General features: G+C 40.8%; 1 protein-coding gene and 1 long non-coding RNA gene across 4 annotated transcripts in view; one reads left to right on the top strand and one right to left on the bottom strand.

The window, feature by feature from the left end:
- SCEL (sciellin) overlaps positions 1-27,605 on the bottom strand; it is a 148,593-nt gene that overhangs the window by 51,030 nt on the left and 69,958 nt on the right. For all 3 annotated transcript variants that reach the window (XM_075852368.1, XM_075852369.1, XM_075852370.1), the window contains 3 exons: positions 11,922-11,981; positions 10,655-10,714; positions 10,323-10,382 (listed from right to left, as the gene is read on the bottom strand). In XM_075852368.1, coding sequence (XP_075708483.1) covers positions 10,323-10,382; positions 10,655-10,714; positions 11,922-11,981 — 180 coding nt within the window. The remainder of the gene's footprint in view (positions 1-10,322; positions 10,383-10,654; positions 10,715-11,921; positions 11,982-27,605) is intronic.
- LOC142742528 (uncharacterized) lies at positions 961-27,455 on the top strand. The gene is made up of 4 exons (XR_012881403.1): positions 961-1,080; positions 9,851-9,924; positions 16,215-16,344; positions 27,377-27,455. It is a non-coding gene; the product is annotated as an uncharacterized LOC142742528 (long non-coding RNA).

The raw sequence follows: 27,605 nt of genomic DNA, 5'->3' as shown, positions 1-27,605 counted from the left end.
CTGTCTATTTATACCTGCCTTTCCTGTTCCTCCTTTGCTTGTGATTCTTCTCGTGTGGTTTCCTGGCCCAGCTACAGCTTCTGACTATTTGATCCTGCTCCATACTGACCCTGGCTTTCTGACTACTCTCCTGCTCTGCGTTTGGTACCTCGTTCACTCCTGGTTTGACTCGGCTCGTTCACCACTCTTGTTGCTCACGGTGTTGCCGTGGGCAACTGCCCCATTTCCCTTAGCTTTGTTTACCCTTGTCTGTTTGTCTCGTGCACTTACTGAGCGTAAGGACCGCCGCCCAGTTGTACCCCGTCGCCTAGGGCGGGTCGTTACAAGTAGGCAGGGACAGAGTGGTGGGTAGATTAGGGCTCACTTGTCCGTTTCCCTACCCCCATCATTACAATATCTGATAATGTCTGCTGAGACAATGTATCTAATTCTATTCAGTGGTGTAGCTATAGGGGTCATAGTCTTTTAGATTTATATATCTTTTTTTTTTGTTTGGAGGTGGTGTATGTTTTGGGCCTTGTGCCCCTGATCTTATAAGACCCTAACATCGCCCCTGGTATAGATGCATATTATGTTAATATACATAGCCTCCCGGCTGGGCCCCGTCGAAGGCCGCAAACGATAATTTGACATTGCCCCGTTCCCAGTTGACGCTTGCACCGCCCCGCCGTCACTAGCATACATAAAATTTAACTTGTCCCTTTGGTGTAGTTTACAACTGGTGAGTAGATGACGAACCTATGTGTAGACAGTGTAGTATTAAACAGAGTGGGATAGGTCAAGATCACTTTTTTCAATTTGAAACTCATTTTGGTGGATGGGCTCATACTTGATTGGCATGGTGCAATGGAAGTGATGCTGCTATGTTAGTAAATCATGAGGTGGGACAGGTTAGGAACTGACTAATGTGTTAAAAGTAGCTATATTAACGTATTTACTTTTTTCTTTAGATGACGTGAAGAACCTGACCACTCTACTTAGTGTTAGTAGATTCCAGGATCCTTCTACCTGTATTTCCTGTGTGCTGGCTGCCCAGTTGGCATAGAATTGAACTTGCCCCTTTGGTGTAGTTTACAAATGGTGAGTAGTCAATTGTCTTATTTATAACACTGTACTAGATAGAAAGGGGATGATTTATAGATTGTGTTAGCCTGATGTCACTTTTTTTTCTGGCAGTTTTTGAGCCATTTTTTTAGCCAAACACAGGAGTGTATACAAAAGAGAGACATATCTATTTTTTCTTTATACTGTACTTTTAGGATCGACTTCAAAAAAACTGTGACAAAAAACTGTGACACCAGCCTCAAGGAAATATGCCAAGAGCCCTCTGTCCATGGGCTGTCTCATATTTCAGGTCATCCTCATTCAAGTGAATGAAGCTGAGCTGCAATACCAGACCCAGCCCATGGACCGACGTGATGCTGTTTAAAAAATCACTACTTTTTTAGAGCCCTGGAAAACCCCTTTAAAAATTAGACCACCACTGTTGCTGAAACGAAGGTGCAGAGGTACTCAGCTGAGCGCTTTGCACTTTCGGCAGTGAGCAGCGCTCATTGTCAGACTGAGGATGGCTCAGTCTATCTAAGTACTATCTAAGCTGTCTTCAGTCTGACAGGGAGAGCTGCTCACAGACGAAGATGCAAAGCTCTCAGCTGAGTACGTCTGCACCTTCGTTTTAGCGGTGGCGGTCTAAGCACCCAGACCCACTTCTGGTATGTGTCTATGACATTTCAAAAGTTTGATCACAGTGTACTTATTATTTAACTTCTTCACGCGCTGCGCCGTAACTGTACATCCTGCAGAGGGCTTGCTTCCCGTACCAAGATGTACAGTTACGGAGCGGTTCCCGGCGCACACTGCCCTAACGAACCGAGAGGTCAGCAGTCCCCGACAGCTGACACTCCAGATTGCGATCGCCGCTTTTAAGGGGTTTGAAGCACATCGGCAGCCCCCACAAAATGATTGTGAGGGCTGCCGATGCTTGTCGTGGCAATCGGAGGCCAGACAATAACCTCCGGTTTGCCATGTACGGAAGCCTCGGAGGAGCAGCCTCCGGCCGGTCCTCCGACCCTTCCTGTCAGAGTGACTTTCACGTCACAATGACAGTTAGAACACATTACACTACGTAGGTAGTGTAATGTACTCTAGCAGCGATCAAAGCTGCAAGTCTAAATGTCCCCTAGTGGTAAAGTAAAAAAAAGCAATAAAAATGTTTTAATAAAAAGTGTAAAAATAAAGGTTATAAGTTATATAAACAAAAAATGATTTTTTTCCTATAATAAGACTTTCAATATAGGAAAAAAATTAACACATTAAAAAAAAGTTCACATATTTGGTATCGCCCCATTTGTAACGACCCAAACTATAAAACTATAATGTTATTTTTCCCGCACAATGAACACCCCCAAAAAAAATCAATAAACTAACAAACTAAACCAGAATCCTTATTTTTTGGTCACCACCCCTCCCAAAATAGAGAATAAAAGTGATCAAAAAGTCGCATGTACCAATAAAAACTATAACCCGTCCCGCAAAAAACAAGCCCTTACACAGTTTTTTTGACTAAAAAATAAAAAAGTTATGGCTCTCAGAATATGGTGAGACAGAAAATAAATTATTTTATAAAAAAAGTGATTTTATTGCGCAAACGCTGCAAAACATAAAAAAAACCTTATATACATATGGTATCGCCGTAATCGTATCGATCTGAGGAATAAAGTTAAATTTTCATTTATAGCGCACGGTGAACGCCGCAAAAAAATAAACTAAAAAACATTGTCAGAATTGTTTGTTTATGGTCACCCGGCTTGCAAAAAAATTGAATAAAAACTGATCAAACAAATCGCATGTACCAGAAAACGGTACCAATGAAAACTACAGATTGTCCCGCAACAAATAAGCCCTCACACAGCTCCGGAGGAGAAAAAATAAAAAAGTTCTGGCTCTCAGAATATGGCGATGCAAAATGTGCAGTGTTCCAAAAGCGGATAAGATCCGGCGCCATTTATCAGTGCGACACTGGCCAAACTTCTATGAATTATTATTTATTTACCGCATTATTATACCCTCTTATTATGCCCTGATGTACTCTACCCAGCTTACACATGCCCCCCACATTATAAAATGAAATACCAGCAAAACCCCAAACAGAACTACTACCAAGCAAAATCTGCGCTCCAAAAGCAAAATGGCACTCCCTCCCTTCTGAGCCCTGCAGCGTGCCCAAACAGCAGTTTGCGCCCACATATGTGGCATCGCCATACCCGGGAGAACCCGCTTAACGTTTATGCGGTATTTATCTTCAGTGGCACAAACTGGGCACAACATATTATGCACTAAATTGGCATATCAGTGGAGAATTGCAATATTCACACCATGCGCATTAACCCCTTTGCTAACTATGACTTAATAACACGTCATGGTGCGGGGGTTGATGTATGGAGCGGGCTCACGTGCTGAGCCCGCTTTATACGCTGCGGGTGTCAGCTGTGTATTACAGCTGACACCCAGGACTAACGGACAGGAACAGCGATCGTGCGGTTACAGAAGCCTGTAAAAATAACAATATACTGCAATACATTAGTATTGCAGTATATTGTACCAGCAATCCAATGATCGCTGGTTCAAGTCCCCTAAGGGGACTAATAAAATGTGTAGAAGAATTAAAGTTATTAGTAATGAGAAAGAAAAATGTTTTAAAAAAAAAAACTTTTCCCATTTTTCTTAAGTAATGTAAAAAAATAAACAAAATTGGTATCGCTACGTCCGTAAAAGGAAAACTATTACAATATACCATTATTTAACTCGCACGGTGAACACCGTAAAAAACTTAAATAATTGGAACCGCCAAAATCGCTGTCGTTTTCGTTCTTACCGCACGGCGAAAGCTGTAAAAATGGAAACCCCAAAAAATGGAATCAGATTTTTTTCCTATATCAGCCCCCAAAGTTTTTTTTTTCAGTTTCCCAGTACATTTTATGGCACTTTAAATGGTGTCAATAGAAACTACAATTCCTCCTGCAAGAAATAAGCCCTCACATCACTCTGTTGACTGAAAAAGAAAAAAGTTATGGCTCTTGGAATGCGGGGAGTGAAAAACTAAAATAAGAAAGCAAAAAATGAAAGGGTTAATTCATTTCTAATGGAAAAAAAAAGTTTCACCACATGTGGGGTATTTCCCTACTCGGGAGAAATTGCTTTACAAAAATTGGTTGTTTTTCTCCTTTATCCCTTGTGAAAATGAGAAAATGCAACATTTTAATGGAAAAAAAATTGTGATATTCATTTTTGCGGCCGAATTTTAATAAGTTCTGAAAAAACCTGTGGGGTCTAAATGCTCACTATACCCCTAGAAAAATTCCTTGAGGTGTGTTTCCAAAATGGGTTAACTTGGGGTGTTTCCACTGTTTTGGTCCCTCCAGGCCGTTGCAAACGCAACAAGGCACCAAAAACCAATCCAGCAAAGTCTGTGCTCCAAAATCGAAATGGCGCTCCTTCCCTTCTGAGAGCTGCCATGGGTCCAATCAGCAGTTTGTTACCACATATGGGGTATTGCCGTAATCAGGAGAAAATGCTTTACAAATGTTGTGGTTCTTTTTCTCCTTTATTCCTTGTAAAAATTTTACATTTCTATGCATTTTCAGAAACAAAGTAGAATTTCATTTTCACGGCCTAATTCCACTAAATTCTGCAAAAAACCTGTGTTGTCAAAACGCTAACTAAACCCCTAGATAAATTCCTTGAGAGGTGTAGTTTCCAAAATGGGGTCACTTTTGGAGGGTTTCCACTGTTTTGGTCTCTCCAGGGCATTGCAAATGCGACATGGCACTGAAAACCATTCCAGCAAAATCTGTGCTCCAAAATCCAAATGGCGCCCCTTCCCTTCTGAGCCCTGCTGTGGGTTCAATCAGCAGTTTATTACCACATAATGGGTATTGCCGTAATCGGGAGACATTGCTTTACAAATGTTGGGGTGCATTTTCTTCGTTATTACTTGTAAATATTAAAAAGTTCTATGTATTTTCAGAAAAAAAGTAGATTTTCATTTTTACAGACTAATTCCAATAAATTTTGCGAAAAAACCTGTGTGGTCAAAATGCTAACTATACCCCTAGATAAATTTCTTGAGGGGTGTAGTTTCTGAAATTGGGTAACTTTTGGGGTGTTTCCACTGTTTTGGCACCACAAGACCTCTTCAAACCTGACAAGGTGCCTAAAATATATTTTTTTTAAAAAGGAGGCCCAAAATCCACTGGGTGCTCCTTTGCTTCTGAGGCCTGTGTTTCAGTCCATTAGCGCACTAGGGTCACATGTGGGATATTTCTAAAAACTGCAGAATCTGGGCAATAAAATATTGAGTTGCATTTCTCGGCTAAAACCTTCTGTGTTACAAGAAAAAAATGTATTACAAATGAATTTCGGCAAAGAAAATAAAATTTGTAAATGTCACTTCTACTTTGCTTTAATTCCTGTGAAACGCCTAAGAGCACGGCCAGACGTGGCTGAATTGCTGTGGAATTCCACTGCAGACAGTCCGCAGTGGAATTCTCCAGCGGACGTTTTTTACAGTTGTTTACATACATTTTCAGGCAAGTTAGTTCAGACGTTGTGGAAAACTCCACTGCGGACCATACGCTGCGGCGCAGAATTTTCCCTCCGCAGCATGCACTGTCTGTTGCGGAGAAAAAGCAGAATTTCACTGCGGATTTCAGCCTTTGCAATGCAAAAACTGAAATCTGTGGCAAGTCCGCTGTCTTTTCTGCAACGTCTGAATTACCTGTCAAATATGCAAATGTTGGTGCAGATTCGTTGCGTAAGTGCCCCAAATCTGCACCAACATTTGCAGCGGAAAAACTCTGCCATGTCTCGACGTGCCCTAAAGGGTTAAAACACTTTGTGAATGCTGATTCGAATACCTTGAGGGGTGCAGTTTTCAAAATGGGATGACTTCTGGGGATTTTCTAAAATATAAGGCCCTCAAAGCCACTTCAGAACTGAACTGGTACCTGAAAAAATGGACTTTTGAAATTGTCTTTAAAATATGAGAAATTGCTGCTAAAGTTCTAAGCCTTGTAACGTCCTTTTATAAAAGGACGTTCAAAAAAACGATGCAAACATAAAGTAGACATATAGGAAATGTTAGCTAGTAAATATTTTGTGTGGTATTACTATCAGGTTTTACAAGCGGATACGTTTAAATTTAGAAAAATGAAAATTTTTGCACATTTTTTTCTACATTTTGGTGTTTTTCAGAAATAAATACCGAAATTATCGACCAAATTTTTTCACTAACATAAAGTACAACATGTCATGAGAAAACAGTCTCAGAATCGCTTGGATAGGTAAAAGTATTCCGAAGTTATTACCACATAAAGTAACACATGTCAGATTTGAAAAAATCGGCTGTGTCCTGAAGGCCAAAACAGGCTGGGTCCTGAAGGGGTTATTGTTAAAACATGTTTTAAAGCAGAATTTTAGTATGTTGGATTTTTAACAAGAATCTGTTGCTGTTAGTAAAGTTTGTACAGCTTTTCCTTTAAAAAAATATATTTTTTTTAGGGCACGTTCAGACGTGGCAGAATTTTTCCGCTGCAAATGTTGATGCAGATTTGGGGCAATTACGCAATGAATCTGCACCAACATTTGCATATTTGACAGGTAATTCAGACATTGCAGAAAACACAGCGGACCTGCCACAGATTTCAGTTTTTGCATTGCAAAGGCTGAAATACGCAATTAAATTCCGCTTCTTCTCCGCAACAGACAGTGCATGCTGTGGACTGAAAATTCCGCACCGCAGCCTATGGTCCGCAGCTGAGTTTTCCGCAATGTCTGAAATAACTTGCCTAAAAATGTATTGAAACAAATGTAAAAAACGGCCGCTGGAGAATTCCACTGCGGACTGTCCGCAGCGGAATTCCACAGCAATTCCACCACGTCTGAATGTGCCCTTAGTCAGGCAAGCACTGGTTAGCACTGCTGCTCATGCCGTTTCTTGTACCCATCTGAATGAGGCTGCCTTGTCGGGGCAGGTGGGCTCACACAATTTTATAAAATTTGATTAACCCTTTCAGGACCGAGCTCATTTTGGCCTTCAGGACCAGCCCCATTTTTTCAAATCTGACGTGTCAATTTATGTGGTAATAACTCTGGAATGCTTTTGCCTATCCAAGCAATTCAGAGATTTTTTTCTCGTGACATATTGTACTTTATGTTAGTGGAAAAATTTGGTCAATAAATTCATTGCTTATTTGTGGATAACACCAAAGTTTAGAGAAAATTTGCAAAAATTATGATTTTTCTAATTTTAAATGTATCTGCTTGTAAAACAGATAGTAACACCACACAAAATAGTTACTATTTCACATATTCCATATGTCTACTTTATATTTGCATTGTTTTTTGAACATTATTTTATTTTTCTAGGACATTACAAGGCTTAGAACTTAGAACGTTTGCGCAATAAAATCACTTTTCGATAAAATTATTTATTTTTTGTGTCACCATATTCTGCGAGCCATAACTTTTTTATTTTGCCAGTCAAAAAAGCGTAATGTAAGGTCTTGTTTTTTGCGGGACGGGTTTTATTGGTACTATTTTGGGGTATATGCGACTTTTTGATCACTTTTTATTCTATATTTTGGGAGAGTTGATGACCAAAAAAACGAGTGATCCTAATATTGTTTTTTTATTTTTTTTGCGCTGTTCACCGTGCGGGAAAAATAATATTATAGTTTTATAGTTTGGGTCGTTACGAACGCGGTGATACCAAATATATTTACTTTTTTTAACATTTTAATTTTTTTGCTATAATAAAAGACTTATTAGGGTATGCCCAGACGTGGCGGAGTTCTTCCGCCACTGTCCGCATCAATGCCGCACAGAATCTGCGTTGCAGATTCTGTTGCTGCTTTGCCTAAAATGGGCATTAAATTGATGCGGACTAGCCGCTGCGTATTCAGGGGAAGAGGGCTTCCCTTCTCTCTATCAGTGCAGGATAGAGAGAAGGGACAGCCCTTTCCCTAGTAAAAGTAAAAAGAAATTCATACTTACCCGGCCGTTGTCTTGGTGACGCGTCCCTCTTTCGCCATCCAGCCCGACCTCCCTGGATGACGCGGCAGTCCATGTGACCGCAGCAGCCTGTGATTGGCTGCAGCCGTCACTTGGACTGAAACGTCATCCTGGGAGGCTGGACTGGAGGAAGAAGCAAGTAGTTCTCGGTACGTATGAACTTCTATTTATTTTACAGGTTGATGTATATTGTGATCGGAAGTCACTGTCCAGGGTGCTGAAACAGTTACTGCAGATCGCTTAACTCTTTCAGCACCCTGGACAGTGACTATTTACTGACGTCGCCTAGCAACGCTCCCGTAATTACAGGTGCACACACGTAGTCATCCGTAATTACGGGTGCACACACGTAGTCACCCGTAATTACGGGAGCCCCATTGACTTCCTCAGTCTGGCTGTAGACCTAGAAATACATAGGTCCAGCCAGAATGAAGAAATTTCATGGTAGTAAAACCAATACGCTCCGCAGCACACATAACATCTGCAGACTTCATTGCGGAATTTTGACTCTCCATTGTAGTCAATGGAGAAATTCCGTAATGAGTCCGCAACAAGTCCGCTACACGTCCGCAACAGTCAGTGTATGACACCAAATTCCGCACCGCAGCCTATGCTCCGCAGCGAAATTGTCCGCAATGTGTAAACGAACCCAACTAAAAAGCTGTGGAAGGCAATGGAGAAACGTGTACGCTGCGGATTTCCGCTGTTGACTGTCTGCAGCGGAATTCCAGAGCAATTCCGCCACGTGTGGTCATGCCCTTATAGGAAAAAAAGGATTTTTTGTTTTTGTAATTTATAACTTGTTTTTACACTTTTATAAAACATTTTTATTACATTTTTTTTTACTTTTTACTTGTTTTACCTGAAGACCTGCAGCACTGATAGCTGCTATAATACATTACACTACCTAGGCAGTGTAACGTATTATAAACTGTCAGTGTGACGCTGAGAGTCACACTGACAGGAAGCCTATGAGGACCGGCCTCCGGCTGGTACTCATTGGCTGCCGTGCATGGCAGACCCGGTGGCTGTTTTATGGCCTCAGGTTTTGCCATGCAACCGACTGCAGCACCCGCAAACGGTCCCCGGGAAAGTTTGTTGTAGCAACAATCTTTCCAGTTTGTTATAGTAACAACCAGAGGCAGGGTTTAACAGCCGATCCGGGTGTCAGCGCTACTTTGAGACATCCGGATCGCGCTTTTAACACCCACCGTGAATTCATTTTGGCGCTGCACAGAGCCCAGCAACTGCCGACGTGAATTTACTGTGGGCAGTCGGGAAGCAGTTAAACTGTATGACAAGAACCTCACTATTATTTGCTATTAAGAAATATTGCAGTAATTAAATGGGTTTTTGAATCCCATCTCATAAATTCATGGTATATCCCCATGATATGCTATAAATGTCTGATAGATGCAGGAACCACTTCTAGGACCTGCATCCATCTCGAGAATGCAGGTCTCCTCACACCTGTCAAGTCTTCTAAAGTGGACGGGAGGTACAGAAATAGCCGAACGGGCTGTTTTCAGCTGTTTGCATAACTCCAATAGAAGTCAATTGGATTAAACAAATAGCATAGCGAGCTATCCTGTGGATATACCATAATATATAAGACTCCTGAGTTATGAAAACAGTGTAGCTCGCTGTGCTATCCTGTGGATATGCAATCAATTTATGGGATGAGAAAACATCTTTTATTATACATATTTTATATATAATATACAGTATATACAGTATATGAATATGTGTAATGTTATCTGCATTTCTTTTTATCACTTAGGAAAGACGAACTTACACTCACTACATGCCACCCACCATCTATGGGTACAGAGCGAAGAACGATGGGCATCAAATGTAAGTCACTGCTTCTAATTTTTAACTTAGTGGACTTTTAATATCTCAAGCACTCTGGCTTCTATTTTGTGGGGCACAGTTTATAATAGGTTGTACTAAGCTTCAAATGCCTAGAAGCATTGTCGTGGAGAACCCTGTGCTAGTTGGGTGGGGGGGGCCATCATAAGTAACTGCTCCATACTGCTGGCAGTCTTAATCTGGCCCTGGTAATAATAGATATATTTGTATGAATAAATATTATAGTTGACGTTTTTTTTTCCTAAAATTTGAGGTATTATTTCTAATCTTGAATATCTTTCTTTTCAATATTGATCATTATTTTATATTGCGTGATCAGTGCGAATGTCAAACCTTATGAGGCTTCATGATGCACAATACATTACTTGGGTTGTATTTACCTTTTCTTTCCTTTGTCGGAGGTGGGTTTGATGTCAATAAGGTTGTCAATATTTTGAGTACTATTAAATAAATAAAAACACAAAGAGTAAAAAAAAAAAATCTATTCCAAAAATGCCTTAGCAGACACGAAAACAGATGATCACAGCTGGTCACACTTTCTAACTACATTATTAAATGTACTAAAGAGATTACAGATGTAATAATAATAGTCCCACTCAACACACAGAACAGAGGGGAGATTTTTTTAAATCTATTTACACGAGTGCAAAGCCGGAGGTCTTACATGTATGAGGCTTCATGATGCACAATACATTTCTTGGGTTGTATTTACCTGTTCTTTCCTTTGTCGGAGGTGGGTTTGATGTCAATAAGGTTGTCAATATTTTGAGTACTATTAAATCAATAAAAACACAAAGAGTAAAAAAACATAATCTATTCAGAAAATGCCTTAGCAGACACGAAAACAGATGATCACAGCTGGTCACACTTTCTAACTACATTATTAAATGTACTAAAGAGATTACAGATGTAATAATAATAGTCCCACTCAACACACAGAACAGAGGGGAGATTTTTTTAAATCTATTTACACGAGTGCGAAGCCGGAGGTCTTACATGTAGAATCTTGTAAAACCTTGCAAAATGTGTAACAGGGCCCCCTACTACCATGTGCTATTTATTACACTGGTGTCTATTTATGTGGTAGAGGAACCTTTGGGCCCCCTCAGTCACTGGGGTCTGGGTGTAACTTCTACTTCTGCACCCCTTTAGCTAACTACAACCCTCTGCAATGCTATGCAGCAGCCTTTATCACAGCTGTGACCCTACTCTGTGCTGTGCTGTGGCACGGTTGCTCACCATGCTATTCTGCCATGGCATGAGGTTGCCATATGGCAAGTGGCTTTATACCTGTTTTATACAGATGTATAATAAGATCCACATGTTAAAACAAAAAAACTAGATCATTCAGAGATTTCTATTTTGATCTAATTACCAATGATTTTCTGTTTCTGAGGTGAAGAACACTACTGGGGCTTGTTCACACATTCACGTGCACGGAAGCTTCAGTTTATATTGCCTGTTATCTGAGACATTAGGACTCAAGCACACCGTAGAAGAAACAGAAGAATTGGACGTAGTATGGACCTGTATTGCACTCTGTGTGCTACCGTTTGGTGCCTCCATGTGCCTCTGTGAACCTCTGTGAGGCACAGCATTCTCCACTAGGAGCAATTCTTCTAGGGGAGAATACCTCTGTAACATGACGTGTTGGAGCATGCCACAATGTTGTTTCTCACGGAATTTTCACAGAATCAGTTAAAAAAAACCTCTGTGTGCCTCCATGTGAAAACTAGAAGCAAACTGAGGAACAGTATGGCCCATGCCCTTCTTTGGGCACCATGTTATTGCCCATGCAATTTTATGGGCACCATATTCAGCACCCATGTGATGCAGCTCCTGAATATGGCTGAATGCATGTCTACAAAGTATTTCAGAAACCACTTATAAGAAGTGACTGCACATAGAAAAAATAAAATGTTAATATATCATATTTATTGCATTCATGTAGATACTTTAGAAAATGAAAAATAGATTACCCCTTATTGCTGGAAACCTTTGAGGTTGAAACGTCAATGAGATTATCAATATCTTGACTTCTGTTAACAAAAATAGGAGATATTATAATTGACATGTACTGCATACATAAAACTCAGTTATAACAAATAATATACACAGTCATTGAGTCAGACCTCCTGAGAAAATATAGTGTTTAACTATCACTGATGCAACAGGGTCTTTAGGCACAGTGAAACGTGTCTTAAATTGAATTACATTAACAATTTCAGGACCAAGCTCATTTTGGCCTTCAGGACCAGCCCCATTTTTTCAAATCTGAAGTGACACTTTATATGGTAATAACTCCTGAATGCTTTTACCTATCCAAGCGATTCTGAGATTGTTTTCTTGTGACACATTGTAATTTATGTTAGTGGAAAAATTTGGTTGATAAATTCATTGCTTATTTGTGAAAAATACAAAAAGTTGGAGAAAATTTTTAAAAAAGTATGATTTTTCTCATTTTAAATGTATTTGCTTGTAAAACAGATAGTAATACCACACAAAATAGTTACAATGTAACATATTCCATATGTCTACTTTATGTTGGGATCATTTTTTGAGCATACTTTTATTTTTCAAGGGTGTTACAAGCCTTAGAACTTTAGCAGCAACTTCTCACCATTTCTCACATTTTCAAGAAAATGTCAAAAGGCTATATTTTCAGGGACGAGTACAGTTTTGTGGCTTTGAGGGGCCCAAATAAAATAAAACATATACTGAGAAGTATGAGTTTTCAATACAGTTGGGGCTGCGGGACACCCTTTTGGCATAAGTTTGTCTACCAAAGTCTACAGACACATTTATATAAAATCCAACAGAAAAAACCCTGAATGCCTCCGTATGGAATCTGAGGTATATGGCGTTACAGGGACCTGAGTGGACTCTCACATGTAGTTTTTAATTTAGTTTTTAAGCCAAAGCCAGGATTGGATCAGTGGAAATATACAATAAAATTCTAATACTATTAGGGCTTGTCCACACACAACGTAATTGCTGCAGAATATTTCTGCAGCAATTCCATTGAAAGTCAAAGGCTTTCCGCTGTGGCAAAAACGATTTCCTGCATTTTTTACAGCACAAAATGGTGCAGAAATTGCTGCGTTTTTCCCAATGTTAAGAGATGGAGACATTTCCTCTGAAAAACGCAGCAATTCTGCACATTCTCCGTAGCAAGAATTGACATGCTGCGGTCTGTAAATTACGCACGGCAGGTCAATTTTGGCTCAGAAAATGTACGCAGCATGTGGATGAGATTTGTTAAATCTCACCCACTATGCTGCTACTGTATTCTGCAGCGTTTTTTTCTGGCCAAAATTCTGTCCGGAAAAAACACGGCAATTCTATTACGTGTGGACAAGCCCTTTGGGCATGGCCAGATGTGGTGGAATTACTCTGCATGCGGAATTTGGTGTCCGCAGCATACACTGGCTGTTGCGGATGTGTAGCGGACTTGTTGCGGACTCATTGCGTAATTTCTCCATTGACTTCAATGGAGTTTCAAAATTCTGCAATGAAATCCGCAGATGTTATGTGTGTTGTGTTGCGTATTGGTTTAACAAACAGGATATTTCTTCATTCTGGCTGGACCTACAGTATGTGTTTCGAGGTCTATAGCCAGACTGAGGCCTCATGCACACGAACTTATTTTTTGCCTCCCGTAAATACTGGCGTAAATACGGGTCCTTGGTCACACGTATTCGACCCGTATTGCACCAGTATTTACGGGCACGATTTTGCTGCAAAATTGCACTGCACTAATCGGCAGCCCCTTCTCTCTATCAGTGCAGGATAAAGAGAACGGGCAGCCCTTTCCGTAGTAAAAGTAAAAGAAATTCATACTTACCCGGCCGTTGTCTTGGTGACGCCTCCCTCTTTCAACATCTAGCCCGACCTCCCTGGGTGACGCGGCAGTCCATGTGACCGCTGCAGCCTGTGATTGGCCTGTGATTGACTGCAGCGGCCACATGGGCTGAAACGTCATCCCGGGAGGCCGGACTGGAGGAAGAAGCAAGGAGTTCTGGGTAAGTATGAACTTCTATTTTTTTTACACGTTGATCTATATTGTGATCGGTAGTCACTGTCCAGGGTGCTGAAGGAGTTACTGCCTATCGTTTTACTCTTTCAGCACCCTGGAGAGTGACTATCCCATGATGTCACCTAGCAACGCTCCCGTAATTACGGATGAACACACGTAGTCACCCGTAATTACGGGAGTCTCATAGACTTCTATGAGCCTGCCCATGCCGTAATTACAGCCCGTTTTTATGTTTCTGTGCATGGGGCCTTAGATGAAATGTTTTAAAACACAGCAGGAAGTACTCTTCACCTGAATACGCAACGGCTAATCCGCATCAATTTACTGCACATTTTAGGCAAAGCCGCAACAGAATCTGCAACGCAGATTATGTGCGGCATTGATGCGGACAGTGTCGGCAGAAATACGCCACGTCTGGCCATGCCCTTTGGGTGCTTTTACACACAGCTGCATTTTTTGGGCGTCAATGAAGTTTTTTTTCTCAAAATTTAGCATGCTGAAGGTATGGCATTTTTCAGTCAAATTTCTTTATAGCCTTTTCAATATGACTACAAAACTACTTGTACTAAAAGACACAATTTAAAAAAATATACCACTAATAAACAATTAAAAACATATTACAAATAAACACATGAAAATATGTCACCCCGGCGACTTCCATATTCAATTGTACCTGCGTTCTCAGGATGCAGGTACAATTGAATACAACGACCGAGCTGCAGGGAGCTAGCGAACTTGTTCCCTATTCGCTACAACCTATAAAACACAGGGATTGGATCCCTGCGCAGGCGCGATGAAGTCATCGCTCTGGTGTACGCTTCAGGCCTAATGTGGCTGAGTAGGCTGGAGCTTGCTTCATCGCGGGATCGGCCCGGGCTCAATGAGTACAGGTTTTTTTTAAATTATTTCTTGGGGGTGCTATATGCAGGGAGGTGTGTGTTTCACTATCTACAGGGAGAGGGGGTGTATGGCACGATCTACAAGGGGGCATGTATGGTACGATCTACAAGAGGGGGTGTATGGAACAATCTACAAGGGGGACTGTGTGGCACTATCTACAAGAGGGGGCTCTGTGGCACTATCTACAAGGGGAGATGTGTGGCACTACCTACAGTGGATGTGTGTGGCACTACCTACAGTGGATGTGAGTGGCACTGCCTACAGTGGATGTGTGTGGCACTGCCTACAGTGGATGTATATGGCAATGCCTACAGTGGATGTGAGTGGCACTGCCTACAGTGGATGTGTGTGGCACTGCCTACAGTGGATGTGTGTGGCACTGCCTACAGTGGATGTGTGTGGCACTGCCTACAGTGGATGTATATGGCAATGCCTACAGTGGATGTGAGTGGCACTGCCTACATTGGATGTGTGTGGCACTACCTACAGGGGATATGTGTGGCCCTATCTACAGACGGATGTGGGGCACTCTCTACAGGGGCCACTATGTGGCACTGTATTCGGGGGCCACTGAGTGATACTATCTACAGAGGTCACTGTGTGGCACTATCTACAGGGGGCAATGTGTGATACTGTCTGCTGATCCGCTAAATCTAAGCCTATCATGTGATATTGTCTGCTGAGCTGTTGTATCTAATCTTATCATGATACTGTTTGCTGAGCCGCGGCATCTAAATGTATTGTCTGACACTGCTGAACTGTGGTATCTAATTCTATCATATCTGATAATTTCTGCTGATACAATGTATTTAATTCTATTCAGTGGTGTAGCTATAGGGGTCATAGTCTTTTAGATTTATATATCTTTTTTTTTGTTTGGAGGTGGTGCATGTTTTGGGCCTTGTGCCCCTGATCTTATAAGACCCTAACATCGCCCCTGGTATAGATGCATATTATGTTAATATACATAGCCTCCCGGCTGGGCCCGGTCGAAGGCCGCAAACGATAATTTGACATTGCCCCGTTCCCAGTTGATGCTTGCACCGCCCCACCGTCACTAGAATGCATAAAATTTAACTTGTCCCTTTGGTGTAGTTTACAACTGGTGAGTAGATGACGAACCTATGTGTAGACAGTGTAGTATTAAACAGAGTGGGATAGGTCGAGATCACTTTTTTCAATTTGAAACTAATTTTGGGGGATGGGCTCATACTTGATTGGCATGGTGCAATGGAAGTGGATGCTGCTATGTTAGTAAATCATGAGGTGGGACAGGTTAGGAACTGACTAATGTGTTAAAAAGTAGCTGTATTAACGTATTTACTTTTTTCTTTAGATGACGTGAAGAACCTGACCACTCTACTTGGTGTTAGTAGATTCCAGGCTCCTTCTACCTGTATTTCCTGTGTGCTGGCTGCCCAGTTGGCATAGAATTGAACTTGCCCCTTTGGTGTAGTTTACAACTGGTGAGTAGTCAATTGTCTTATTTATAACACTGTACTAGATAGGAAGGGGATGATTTATAGATTGTGTTAGCCTGATGTCACTTTTTTTTCTGGCAGTTTTTGAGCAATTTTTTTAGCCAAACACAGGAGTGTATACAAAAGAGAGACATATCTATTTTTTCTTTATACTGTACTTTTAGGATCCACTTCAAAAAAACTGTGACAAAAAACTGTGACACCAGCCTCAAGGAAATATGCTAAGAGCCCTCTGTCCATGTGCTGTCTTATATTTCAGGTCATCCTCATTTAAGTGAATGGAGCTGAGCTACAATACCAGACGCAGCCCATGGACCGACGTGATGCTGTTTAAAAAAACACCACTTTTTTAGAGCCCTGGAAAACCCCTTTAAAAATTAGACCACCACTGTTGCTGAAACGAAGGTGCAGAGGTACTCAGCTGAGCGCTTTGCACTTTCGGCAGTGAGCAGCGCTCATTGTCAGACTGAGGATGGCTCAGTCTATCTAAGTACTATCTAAGCTGTCTTCAGTCTGACAGGGAGAGCTGCTCACAGACGAAGATGCAAAGCTCTCAGCTGAGTACGTCTGCACCTTCGTTTTAGCGGTGGCGGTCTAAGCACCCAGACCAACTTCTGGTATGTGTCTATGACATTTCAAAAGTTTGATCACAGTGTAGTTATTATTTAACTTCTTCACGCGCTGCGCCGCAACTGTACATCCTGCAGAGGGCTTGCTTCCCGTACCAAGATGTACAGTTACGGAGCTGTTCCCGGCGCACACTGCCCTAACGAACCGAGAAGTCAGCAGTCCCCGACAGCTGACACTCCAGTCTTGCCGGTCAGCGGACCATCGCCGCTGATTTCGGCAAATAACCCCATAAATGCTGCGACCGCTTGCGATCGCCGCTTTTAAGGGGTTTGAAGCACATCGGCAGCCCCCACAAAGTGATTGTGAGGGCTGCCGATGCTTGTCGTGGCAATCGGAGGCCAGACAATAACCTCCGGAAGCCTCGGAGGAGCAGCCTCCGGCCGGTCCTCCGACCCTTCCTGTCAGAGTGACTGTCACGTCACAATGACAGTTAGAACACATTACACTACGTAGGTAGGGTAATGTACTCTAGCAGCGATCAAAGCTGCAAGTCTAAATGTCCCCTAGTGGGACAATTAAAAAAAAGCAATAAAAATGTTTTTAAAAAAGTGTAAAAATAAAAGTTATGTTATATAAACAAAAAATGCTTTTTTTCCTATAATAAGACTTTCAATATAGGAAAAAAATGAACACATTAAAAAAAAGTACACATATTTGGTATCGCCCCGTTTGTAACGACCCAAACTCTAAAACTATAATGTTATTTTTCCCGCACAATGAACACCCCAAAAAAAAATCAATAAACTAACAAACTAAACCAGAATTGCTATTTTTTGGTCACCACCCCTCCCAAAATAGAGAATAAAAGTGATCAAAAAGTCGCATGTACCAATAAAAACTACAACCCGTCTCGCAAAAAACAAGCCCTTACACAGATTTTTTGACTAAAAAATAAAAAAGTTATGGCTCTCAGAAAATGGTGACACAGAAAATAAATTATTTTATAAAAAAAGTGATTTTATTGCGCAAACGCTGCAAAACATAAAAAAAACTTATATACATATGGTATCGCCATAATCGTATCGATCTGAGGAATAAAGTAAAATTGTCATTTATAGCGCACGGTGAACGCCGCAAAAAAATAAACTAAAAAACATTGTCAGAATTCTTTGTTTATGGTCACCCGGCTTGCAAAAAAATTGAATAAAAACTGATCAAACAAATCGCATGTACCAGAAAACGGTACCAATGAAAACTACAGATTGTCCCGCAACAAATAAGCCCTCACACAGCTCCGGAGGAGAAAAAATAAAAAAGTTCTGGCTCTCAGAATATGGCGATGCAAAATGTGCAGAGTGTTCCAAAAGCGGATAAGATCCGGCGCCATTTATCAGTGCGACACTGGCCAAACATCTATGAATTATTATTTATTTACCGCATTATTATACCCTCTTATTATGCCCTGATGTACCCTACCCAGCTTACACATGCCCCCCACATTATAAAATGAAATACCAGCAAAACCCCAAACAGAACTACTACCAAGCAAAATCTGCGCTCCAAAAGCAAAATGGCACTCCCTCCCTTCTGAGCCCTGCAGCGTGCCCAAACAGCAGTTTGCGCCCACATATGTGGCATTGCCATACCCGGGAGAACCCGCTTAACGTTTTATGCGGTATTTATCTTCAGTGGCACAAACTGGGCACAACATATTATGCACTAAATTGGCATATCAGTGGAGAATTGCAATATTCACACCATCCGCTGTGCATTAACCCCTTTGCTAACTATGACTTAATAACACGTCATGGTGCGGGGGTTGATGTATGGAGCGGGCTCACGTGCTGAGCCCGCTTTATACGCTGCGGGTGTCAGCTGTGTATTACAGCTGACACCCAGGACTAACGGACAGGAACAGCGATCGTGCGGTTACAGAAGCCTGTAAAAATAACAATATACTGCAATACATTAGTATTGCAGTATATTGTACCAGCAATCCAATGATCGCTGGTTCAAGTCCCCTAAGGGGACTAATAAAATGTGTAGAAGAATTAAAGTTATTAGTAGTGAGAAAGAAAAATGTTTTAAAAAAAAAACTTTTCCCATTTTTCTTAAGTAATGTAAAAAAATAAACAAAATTGGTATCGCTACGTCCGTAAAAGGAAAACTATTACAATATACCATTATTTAACTCGCACGGTGAACACCGTAAAAAACTTAAATAATTGAAACCGCCAAAATCGCTGTCGTTTTCGTTTTTACCGCACGGCGAAAGCTGTAAAAACGGAAACCCAAAAAAATGGAATCAGATTTTTTTCCTATATCAGCCCCCAAAGTTTTTTTTATCAGTTTCCCAGTACATTTTATGGCACTTTAAATGGTGTCAATAGAAACTACAATTCCTCCTGCAAGAAATAAGCCCCCACATCACTCTGTTGACTGAAAAAGAAAAAAGTTATGGCTCTTGGAATGCGGGGAGTGAAAAACTAAAATAAGAAAGCAAAAAATGAAAGGGTTAATTAATTTCTAATGGAAAAAAAACGTTTCACCACATGTGGGGTATTTCCCTACTCGGGAGAAATTGCTTTACAAAAATTGGTTGTTTTTCTCCTTTATCCCTTGTGAAAATGAGAAAATTCAACATTTTAATGGAAAAAAATTGTGATATTCATTTTTGCGGCCTAATTTTAATAAGTTCTGAAAAAACCTGTGGGGTCTAAATGCTCACTATACCCCTAGTAAAATTCCTTGAGGTGTGTTTCCAAAATGGGTTAACTTGAGGTGTTTCCACTGTTTTGGTCCCTCCAGGCCGTTGCAAACGCAACAAGGCACCAAAAACCAATCCAGCAAAATCTGTGCTCCAAAATCGAAATGGCGCTCCTTCCCTTCTGAGAGCTGCCATGGGTCCAATCAGCAGTTTGTTACCACATATGGGGTATTGCCGTAATCAGGAGAAAATGCTTTACAAATGTTGTGGTTCTTTTTCTCCTTTATTCCTTGTAAAAATTTTACATTTCTATGCATTTTCAGAAACAAAGTAGAATTTCATTTTCACGGCCTAATTCCACTAAATTCTGCAAAAAACCTGTGTTGTCAAAACGCTAACTAAACCCCTAGATAAATTCCTTGAGAGGTGTAGTTTCCAAAATGGGGTCACTTTTGGAGGGTTTCCACTGTTTTGGTCTCTCCAGGGCATTGCAAATGCGACATGGCACTGAAAACCATTCCAGCAAAATCTGTGCTCCAAAATCCAAATGGCGCCCCTTCCCTTCTGAGCCCTGCTGTGGGTTCAATCAGCAGTTTATTACCACATAATGGGTATTGCCGTAATCGGGAGACATTGCTTTACAAATGTTGGGGTGCATTTTCTTCGTTATTACTTGTAAATATTAAAAAGTTCTATGTATTTTCAGAAAAAAAGTAGATTTTCATTTTTACAGACTAATTCCAATAAATTTTGCGAAAAAACCTGTGTGGTCAAAATGCTAACTATACCCCTAGATAAATTTCTTGAGGGGTGTAGTTTCTGAAATTGGGTAACTTTTGGGGTGTTTCCACTGTTTTGGCACCACAAGACCTCTTCAAACCTGACAAGGTGCCTAAAATATATTTTTTTTAAAAAGGAGGCCCAAAATCCACTGGGTGCTCCTTTGCTTCTGAGGCCTGTGTTTCAGTCCATTAGCGCACTAGGGTCACATGTGGGATATTTCTAAAAACTGCAGAATCTGGGCAATAAAATATTGAGTTGCATTTCTCGGCTAAAACCTTCTGTGTTACAAGAAAAAAATGTATTACAAATGAATTTCGGCAAAGAAAATAAAATTTGTAAATGTCACTTCTACTTTGCTTTAATTCCTGTGAAACGCCTAAGGGCACGGCCAGACGTGGCTGAATTGCTGTGGAATTCCACTGCAGACAGTCCGCAGTGGAATTCTCCAGCGGACGTTTTTTACAGTTGTTTACATACATTTTCAGGCAAGTTAGTTCAGACGTTGTGGAAAACTCCACTGCGGACCATACGCTGCGGCACAGAATTTTCCCTCCGCAGCATGCACTGTCTGTTGCGGAGAAGAAGCAGAATTTCACTGTGGATTTCAGCCTTTGCAATGCAAAAACTGAAAACTGTGGCAAGTCCGCTGTCTTTTCTGCAACGTCTGAATTACCTGTCAAATATGCAAATGTTGGTGCAGATTCGTTGCGTAAGTGCCCCAAATCTGCACCAACATTTGCAGCGGAAAAACTCTGCCATGTCTGGACGTGCCCTAAAGGGTTAAAACACTTTGTGAATGCTGATTCGAATACCTTGAGGGGTGCAGTTTTCAAAATGGGATGACTTCTGGGGATTTTCTCAAATATAAGGCCCTCAAAGCCACTTCAGAACTGAACTGGTACCTGAAAAAATGGACTTTTGAAATTTTCTTTAAAATATGAGAAATTGCTGCTAAAGTTCTAAGCCTTGTAACATCCTTTTATAAAAGGACGTTCAAAAAAACGATGCAAACATAAAGTAGACATATAGGAAATGTTAACTAGTAAATATTTTGTGTGGTATTACTATCAGGTTTTACAAGCGGATACGTTTAAGTTTAGAAAAATGAAAATTTTTGCACATTTTTTTCTACATTTTGGTGTTTTTCAGAAATAAATACCGAAATTATCGACCAAATTTTTTCACTAACATAAAGTACAACATGTCATGAGAAAACAGTCTCAGAATCGCTTGGATAGGTAAAAGTATTCCGAAGTTATTACCACATAAAGTAACTCATGTCAGATTTGAAAAAATCGGCTGTGTCCTGAAGGCCAAAACTGGCTGGGTCCTGAAGGGGTTATTGTTAAAACATGTTTTAAAGCAGAATTTTAGTATGTTGGATTTTTAACAAGAATCTGTTGCTGTTAGCAAAGTTTGTACAGCTTTTCCTTTAAAAAAATATATTTTTTTTAGGGCACGTTCAGACGTGGTGGAATTTTTCCGCTGAAAATGTTGATGCAGATTTGGGGCAATTACGCAATGAATCTGCACCAACATTTGCATATTTGACAGGTAATTCAGACATTGCAGAAAACACAGCGGACCTGCCACAGATTTCAGTTTTTGCATTGCAAAGGCTGAAATACGCAATGAAATTCCGCTTCTTCTCCGCAACAGACAGTGCATGCTGTGGACTGAAAATTCCGCACCGCAGCCTATGGTCAGCAGCTGAGTTTTCCGCAACGTCTGAAATAACTTGCCTAAAAATGTATTGAAACAAATGTAAAAAACGGCCGCTGGAGAATTCCACTGCGGACTGTCCGCAGCGGAATTCCACAGCAATTCCACCACGTCTGAATGTGCCCTTAGTCAGGAAAGCACTGGTTAGCACTGCTGCTCATGCCGTTTCTTGTACCCATCTGAATGAGGCTGCCTTGTCGGGGCAGGAGGACTCACACAATTTTATAAAATTTGATTAACCCTTTCAGGACCGAGCTCATTTTGGCCTTCAGGACCAGCCCCATTTTTTCAAATCTGACGTGTCAACTTATGTGGTAATAACTCTGGAATGCTTTTGCCTATCCAAGCAATTCACAAATTTTTTTCTCGTGACATATTGTACTTTATGTTAGTGGAAAAATTTTGTCAATAAATTCATTGCTTATTTGTGGATAACACCAAAGTTTAGAGAAAATTTGCAAAAATTATGATTTTTCTAATTTTAAATGTATCTGCTTGTAAAACAGATAGCAATACCACACAAAATAGTTACTATTTCACATATTCCATATGTCTACTTTATATTTGCATTGTTTTTTGAACATTATTTTATTTTTCTAGGACATTACAAGGCTTAGAACTTTAGCAGCAATTTCTCACATTTTCAAGAAAATTTCAAAAGGCTATTTTTCAAGGACCAGTTCAGTTCTGAAGTGGCTTTGAGGGCCTTATGTACTAGATAGACCCCATAAATCACCCAATATTAAAAACTGCACCCCTCAAAGTATTCAAAACAGCATTCCGAAAGTTTCTTTACCCTTTAGGCGCTTCACAGGAATTAAAGCAATGTAGAGGGGAAATTTACAAATTTTTTTTTTTTTGCTGAAATTAATTTGTAATACATTTTTTTCTGTAACACAGAAGGTTTTACCAGAGAAGCGCAACTCAATATTTATTGCCCAGGTTCTGCAGTTTTTAGAAATATCCCACATGTGGCTCTAGTGTGTTAATGGACTGAACCATCGGTCTCAGAAGCAAAGGAGCACCTAGAGCATTTTGGGGCCTCCTTTGTTTTAGAATATATTTTATACCATGTCAGGTTTGAAGAGGTCTTGTGGGACCAAAACAGTGGAAATCCCCCAAAAGTGACACGGTTTTGGAAACTACACAACTCAAGGAATTTATCTAGGGGTATAGTTAGCATTTTGACCCCACAGGTTTTTTGCTATATTTATTGGAGTTTGTCTGTGAAAGTGAAAATCTAAATTTTTTCTGAAAAAAATTATATTTGCAAGGAATAAAGAATAAAAAGCACCCCAAAACTTGTAAAGCTACTTCTCCCGATTACAAATACCCCATATGTGGTATTAAACTGCTGTTTGGACTTACGGCAGAGCTCAGAAGGGAAGGAGCGCCATTTGGATTTTGGAGCTCAGATTTTGCTGGATTGGTTTTCAGTGCCATGTCGCGAATGCAACACCCTGGAGGGACCAGAACAGTGGAAACCCATTGTTGACCCCATTTTGGAGACTACACTCCTCAACGAATTTTTCTAGTGGTATAGTTAGCATTTTGACCCCCACAGTTTTTTGGCTGAATTTAGTGGAATTAGACCGTGAAAATGAAAATCTTCTTTTTTCAGAAAAAAACATAGAAATGTTTAATTTTTACAATGAATAAAGGAGAAAAGTCACCCCAAAATGTGTAAAGCAATTTGTCCTGATTACAGCAATACGCCATATGTGGTAAAAAAAACTGCTATTTGGACCCACGGCAGGACTCAATAGGGAAGGAACAATATTTGGCTTTTGGAGCTCAAATTTAGCTGGAATGGTTTTCGGGTGTCATGTCGCATTTGCAAAGCCCCTGAGGTACCAAAATAGTGGAAACCTCCCAAAAGTCCCTTTGGGGGACTGGAACGACCCATCATTCGGTCGCTGGTACAATACACTGCAATACTAATGTATTGCAGTATAATGTCATTTTTACAGGCTCCTGTAACAGCGCGATCGCTATTTCTGTCTGTTAGTACCGGGTGTCAGCTGTAATACACAGCTGACACCTGCAGAATATGGAGCGAGTGCAGCGCATGAGCCCGCTCCATATATAACCCCCCACACCACGACATACTATTAAGTTGTGGTGCGCGAAGGCGATAATGCGCAGCGGATGGTGCAAAGTGAAAATTCACATTTTCCACTGATATGCCATTTTAGTGCACAATATGTTGTGCCCAGTTTGTGCCACTGAAGACAAATACCTCATACAATGTTGAGCGGGTTCTCCCGGATATAAAATGTCATATATGTGAACGTAAGCTGGTGTTTGGGCACGCTGTAGGGCTCAGAAGAGAGGGAGCGCCATTTGGCTTTTGGAGCGCAGATTTTGCTTGGTAATAGTTTGGGGTTTTGCTGGTATTTCAGTTTAGAATGTGGGGGTATATGTAAGCTGGGCAGAGTACATCAGGGCATAATAAGAGGGTAAAACAATGGGGTAAATAAATAATAATTCATAGATATGTGGCCGGTGTCACACTGATAAATGGCGCCCGATCTTATCCGCTTTTGGACACTGCTTAATTTCTGTTAATTTCTGTCGCTATATTCTGAGAGACAGAACATTTTTATTTTTTCTTCACCGGAGCTGTTTGAGGCCTTATCTGTTGCGGAACAATCTGTAGTTTTCATTGGTACCATTTTAGGGTACATGTGATTTTTTTAATCACTTTTTATTACATTTTCTTGGCAAGCAAAGTGACAAAAAAACTGACAATGTTTTTTGTCTTTTTTTTTTTTACAGTGTTCACGGTGCGCTATAAATGACATTTTACTTTATTCTGCGTGTCGATACGATTACGGCGATACCATATGTATATATTTTTTTATGTTTTGTGGCGTTTGCGCAATAAAATCACTTTTCGATAAAATTATTTATTTTTTGTGTCACCATATTCTGCGAGCCATAACTTTTTTATTTTGCCAGTCAAAAAAGCGTAATGTAAGGTCTTGTTTTTTGCGGGACGGGTTTTATTGGTACTATTTTGGGGTATATGCGACTTTTTGATCACTTTTTATTCTATATTTTGGGAGAGTTGATGACCAAAAAAACTAGTGATCCTAATATTGTTTTTTTTTCGCGCTGTTCACCGTGCGGGAAAAATAATATTATAGTTTTATAGTTTGGGTCGTTACAAACGCGGTGATACCAAATATGTTTTTTTTTTTTAACATTTTCATTTTTTTGCTATAATAAAAGACTTATTAGGGTATGCCCAGACGTGGCGGAGTTCTTCCGCCACTGTCCGCATCAATGCCGCACAAAATCTGCGTTGCAGATTCTGTTGCTGCTTTGCCTAAAATGGGCATTAAATTGATGCGGACTAGCCATTGCGTATTCAGGGGAAGAGGGCTTCCCTTCTCTCTATCAGTGCAGGATAGAGAGAAGGGACAGCCCTTTCCCTAGTAAAAGTAAAAAGAAATTCATACTTACCCGGCCGTTGTCTTGGTGACGTGTCCCTCTTTCGCCATCCAGCCCGACCTCCCTGGATGACGCGGCAGTCCATGTGACCGCAGCAGCCTGTGATTGGCTGCAGCCGTCACTTGGACTGAAACGTCATCCTGGGAGGCTGGACTGGAGGAAGAAGCAGGGAGTTCTCGGTACGTATGAACTTCTATTTTTTTACAGGTTGATGTATATTTTGATCGGAAGTCACTGTCCAGGGTGCTGAAACAGTTACTGTAGATCGCTTAACTCTTTCAGCACCCTGGACAGTGACTATTTACTGACGTCGCCTAGCAACGCTCCCGTAATTACAGGTGCACACACGTAGTCACCCGTAATTACGGGAGCCCCATTGACTTCCTCAGTCTGGCTGTAGACCTAGAAATACATAGGTCCAGCCAGAATGAAGAAATTTCATGGTAGTAAAACCAATACGCTCCGCAGCACACATAACATCTGCAGACTTCATTGCAGAATTTTGACTCTCCATTGTAGTCAATGGAGAAATTCCGTAATGAGTCCGCAACAAGTTCACTACACGTCCGCAACAGTCAGTGCATGACACCAAATTCCGCACCGCAGCCTATGCTCCGCAGCGGAATTGTCCGCAACGTGTAAACGAACCCAACTAAAAAGCTGTGGAAGGCAATGGAGTAACGTGTACGCTGCGGATTTCCGCTGTTGACTGTCTGCAGCGGAATTCCAGAGCAATTCCGCCACGTGTGGTCATGCCCTTATAGGAAAAAAAGGATTTTTTGTTTTTGTAATTTATAACTTGTTTTTACACTTTTATAAAACATTTTTATTACATTTTTTTTTACTTTTTACTTGTTTTACTTGAAGACCTGCAGCACTGATAACTGCTATAATACATTACACTACCTAGGCAGTGTAACGTATTATAAACTCTCAGTGTGACGCTGAGAGTCACACTGACAGGAAGCCTATGAGGACCGGCCTCCGGCTGGTACTCATTGGCTGCCGTGCATGGCAGACCCGGGGGCTGTTGTATGGCCTCAGGTTTTGCCATGCAACCGACTGCAGCACCCGCAAACGGTCCCCGGGAAAGTTTGTTGTAGCAACAATCTTTCCAGTTTGTTATAGTAACAACCAGAGGCAGGGTTTAACAGCCGATCCGGGTGTCAGCGCTACTTTGAGACATCCGGATCGCGCTTTTAACACCCACCGTGAATTCATTTTGGCGCTGCACAGAGCCCAGCAAGTGCCGACGTGAATTTACTGTGGGCAGTCGGGAAGCAGTTAAACTGTGTGACAAGAACCTCACTATTATTTGCTATTAAGAAATATTGCAGTAATTAAATGGGTTTTTGAATCCCATCTCATAAATTCATGGTATATCCCCATGATATGCTATAAATGTCTGATAGATGCAGGAACCACTTCTAGGACCTGCATCCATCTCGAGAACGCAGGTCTCCTCACACCTGTCAAGTCTTCTAAAGTGGACGGGAGGTACAGAAATAGCCGAACGGGCTGTTTTCAGCTGTTTGCATAACTCCAATAGAAGTCAATTGGATTAAACAAATAGCATAGCGAGCTATCCTGTGGATATACCATAATATATAAGACTCCTGAGTTATGAAAACAGTGTAGCTCGCTGTGCTATCCTGTGGATATGCAATCAATTTATGGGATGAGAAAACATCTTTTATTATACATATTTTATATATAATATACAGTATATACAGTATATGAATATGTGTAATGTTATCTGCATTTCTTTTTATCACTTAGGAAAGACGAACTTACACTCACTACATGCCACCCACCATCTATGGGTACAGAGCGAAGAACGATGGGCATCAAATGTAAGTCACTGCTTCTAATTTTTAACTTAGTGGACTTTTAATATCTCAAGCACTCTGGCTTCTATTTTGTGGGGCACAGTTTATAATAGGTTGTACTGAGCTTCAAATGCCTAGAAGCATTGTCACGGAGAACCCTGTGTTAGTTGGGTGGGGGG

This window comes from Rhinoderma darwinii, chromosome 2 (genome assembly GCF_050947455.1).
Source record: "Rhinoderma darwinii isolate aRhiDar2 chromosome 2, aRhiDar2.hap1, whole genome shotgun sequence".
In the NCBI taxonomy this organism is placed as follows: domain Eukaryota; kingdom Metazoa; phylum Chordata; class Amphibia; order Anura; family Rhinodermatidae; genus Rhinoderma; species Rhinoderma darwinii.
The sequence above is the reverse complement of the archived record's forward strand: the minus strand, read 5'-3'. Positions and strand labels throughout refer to the sequence as shown.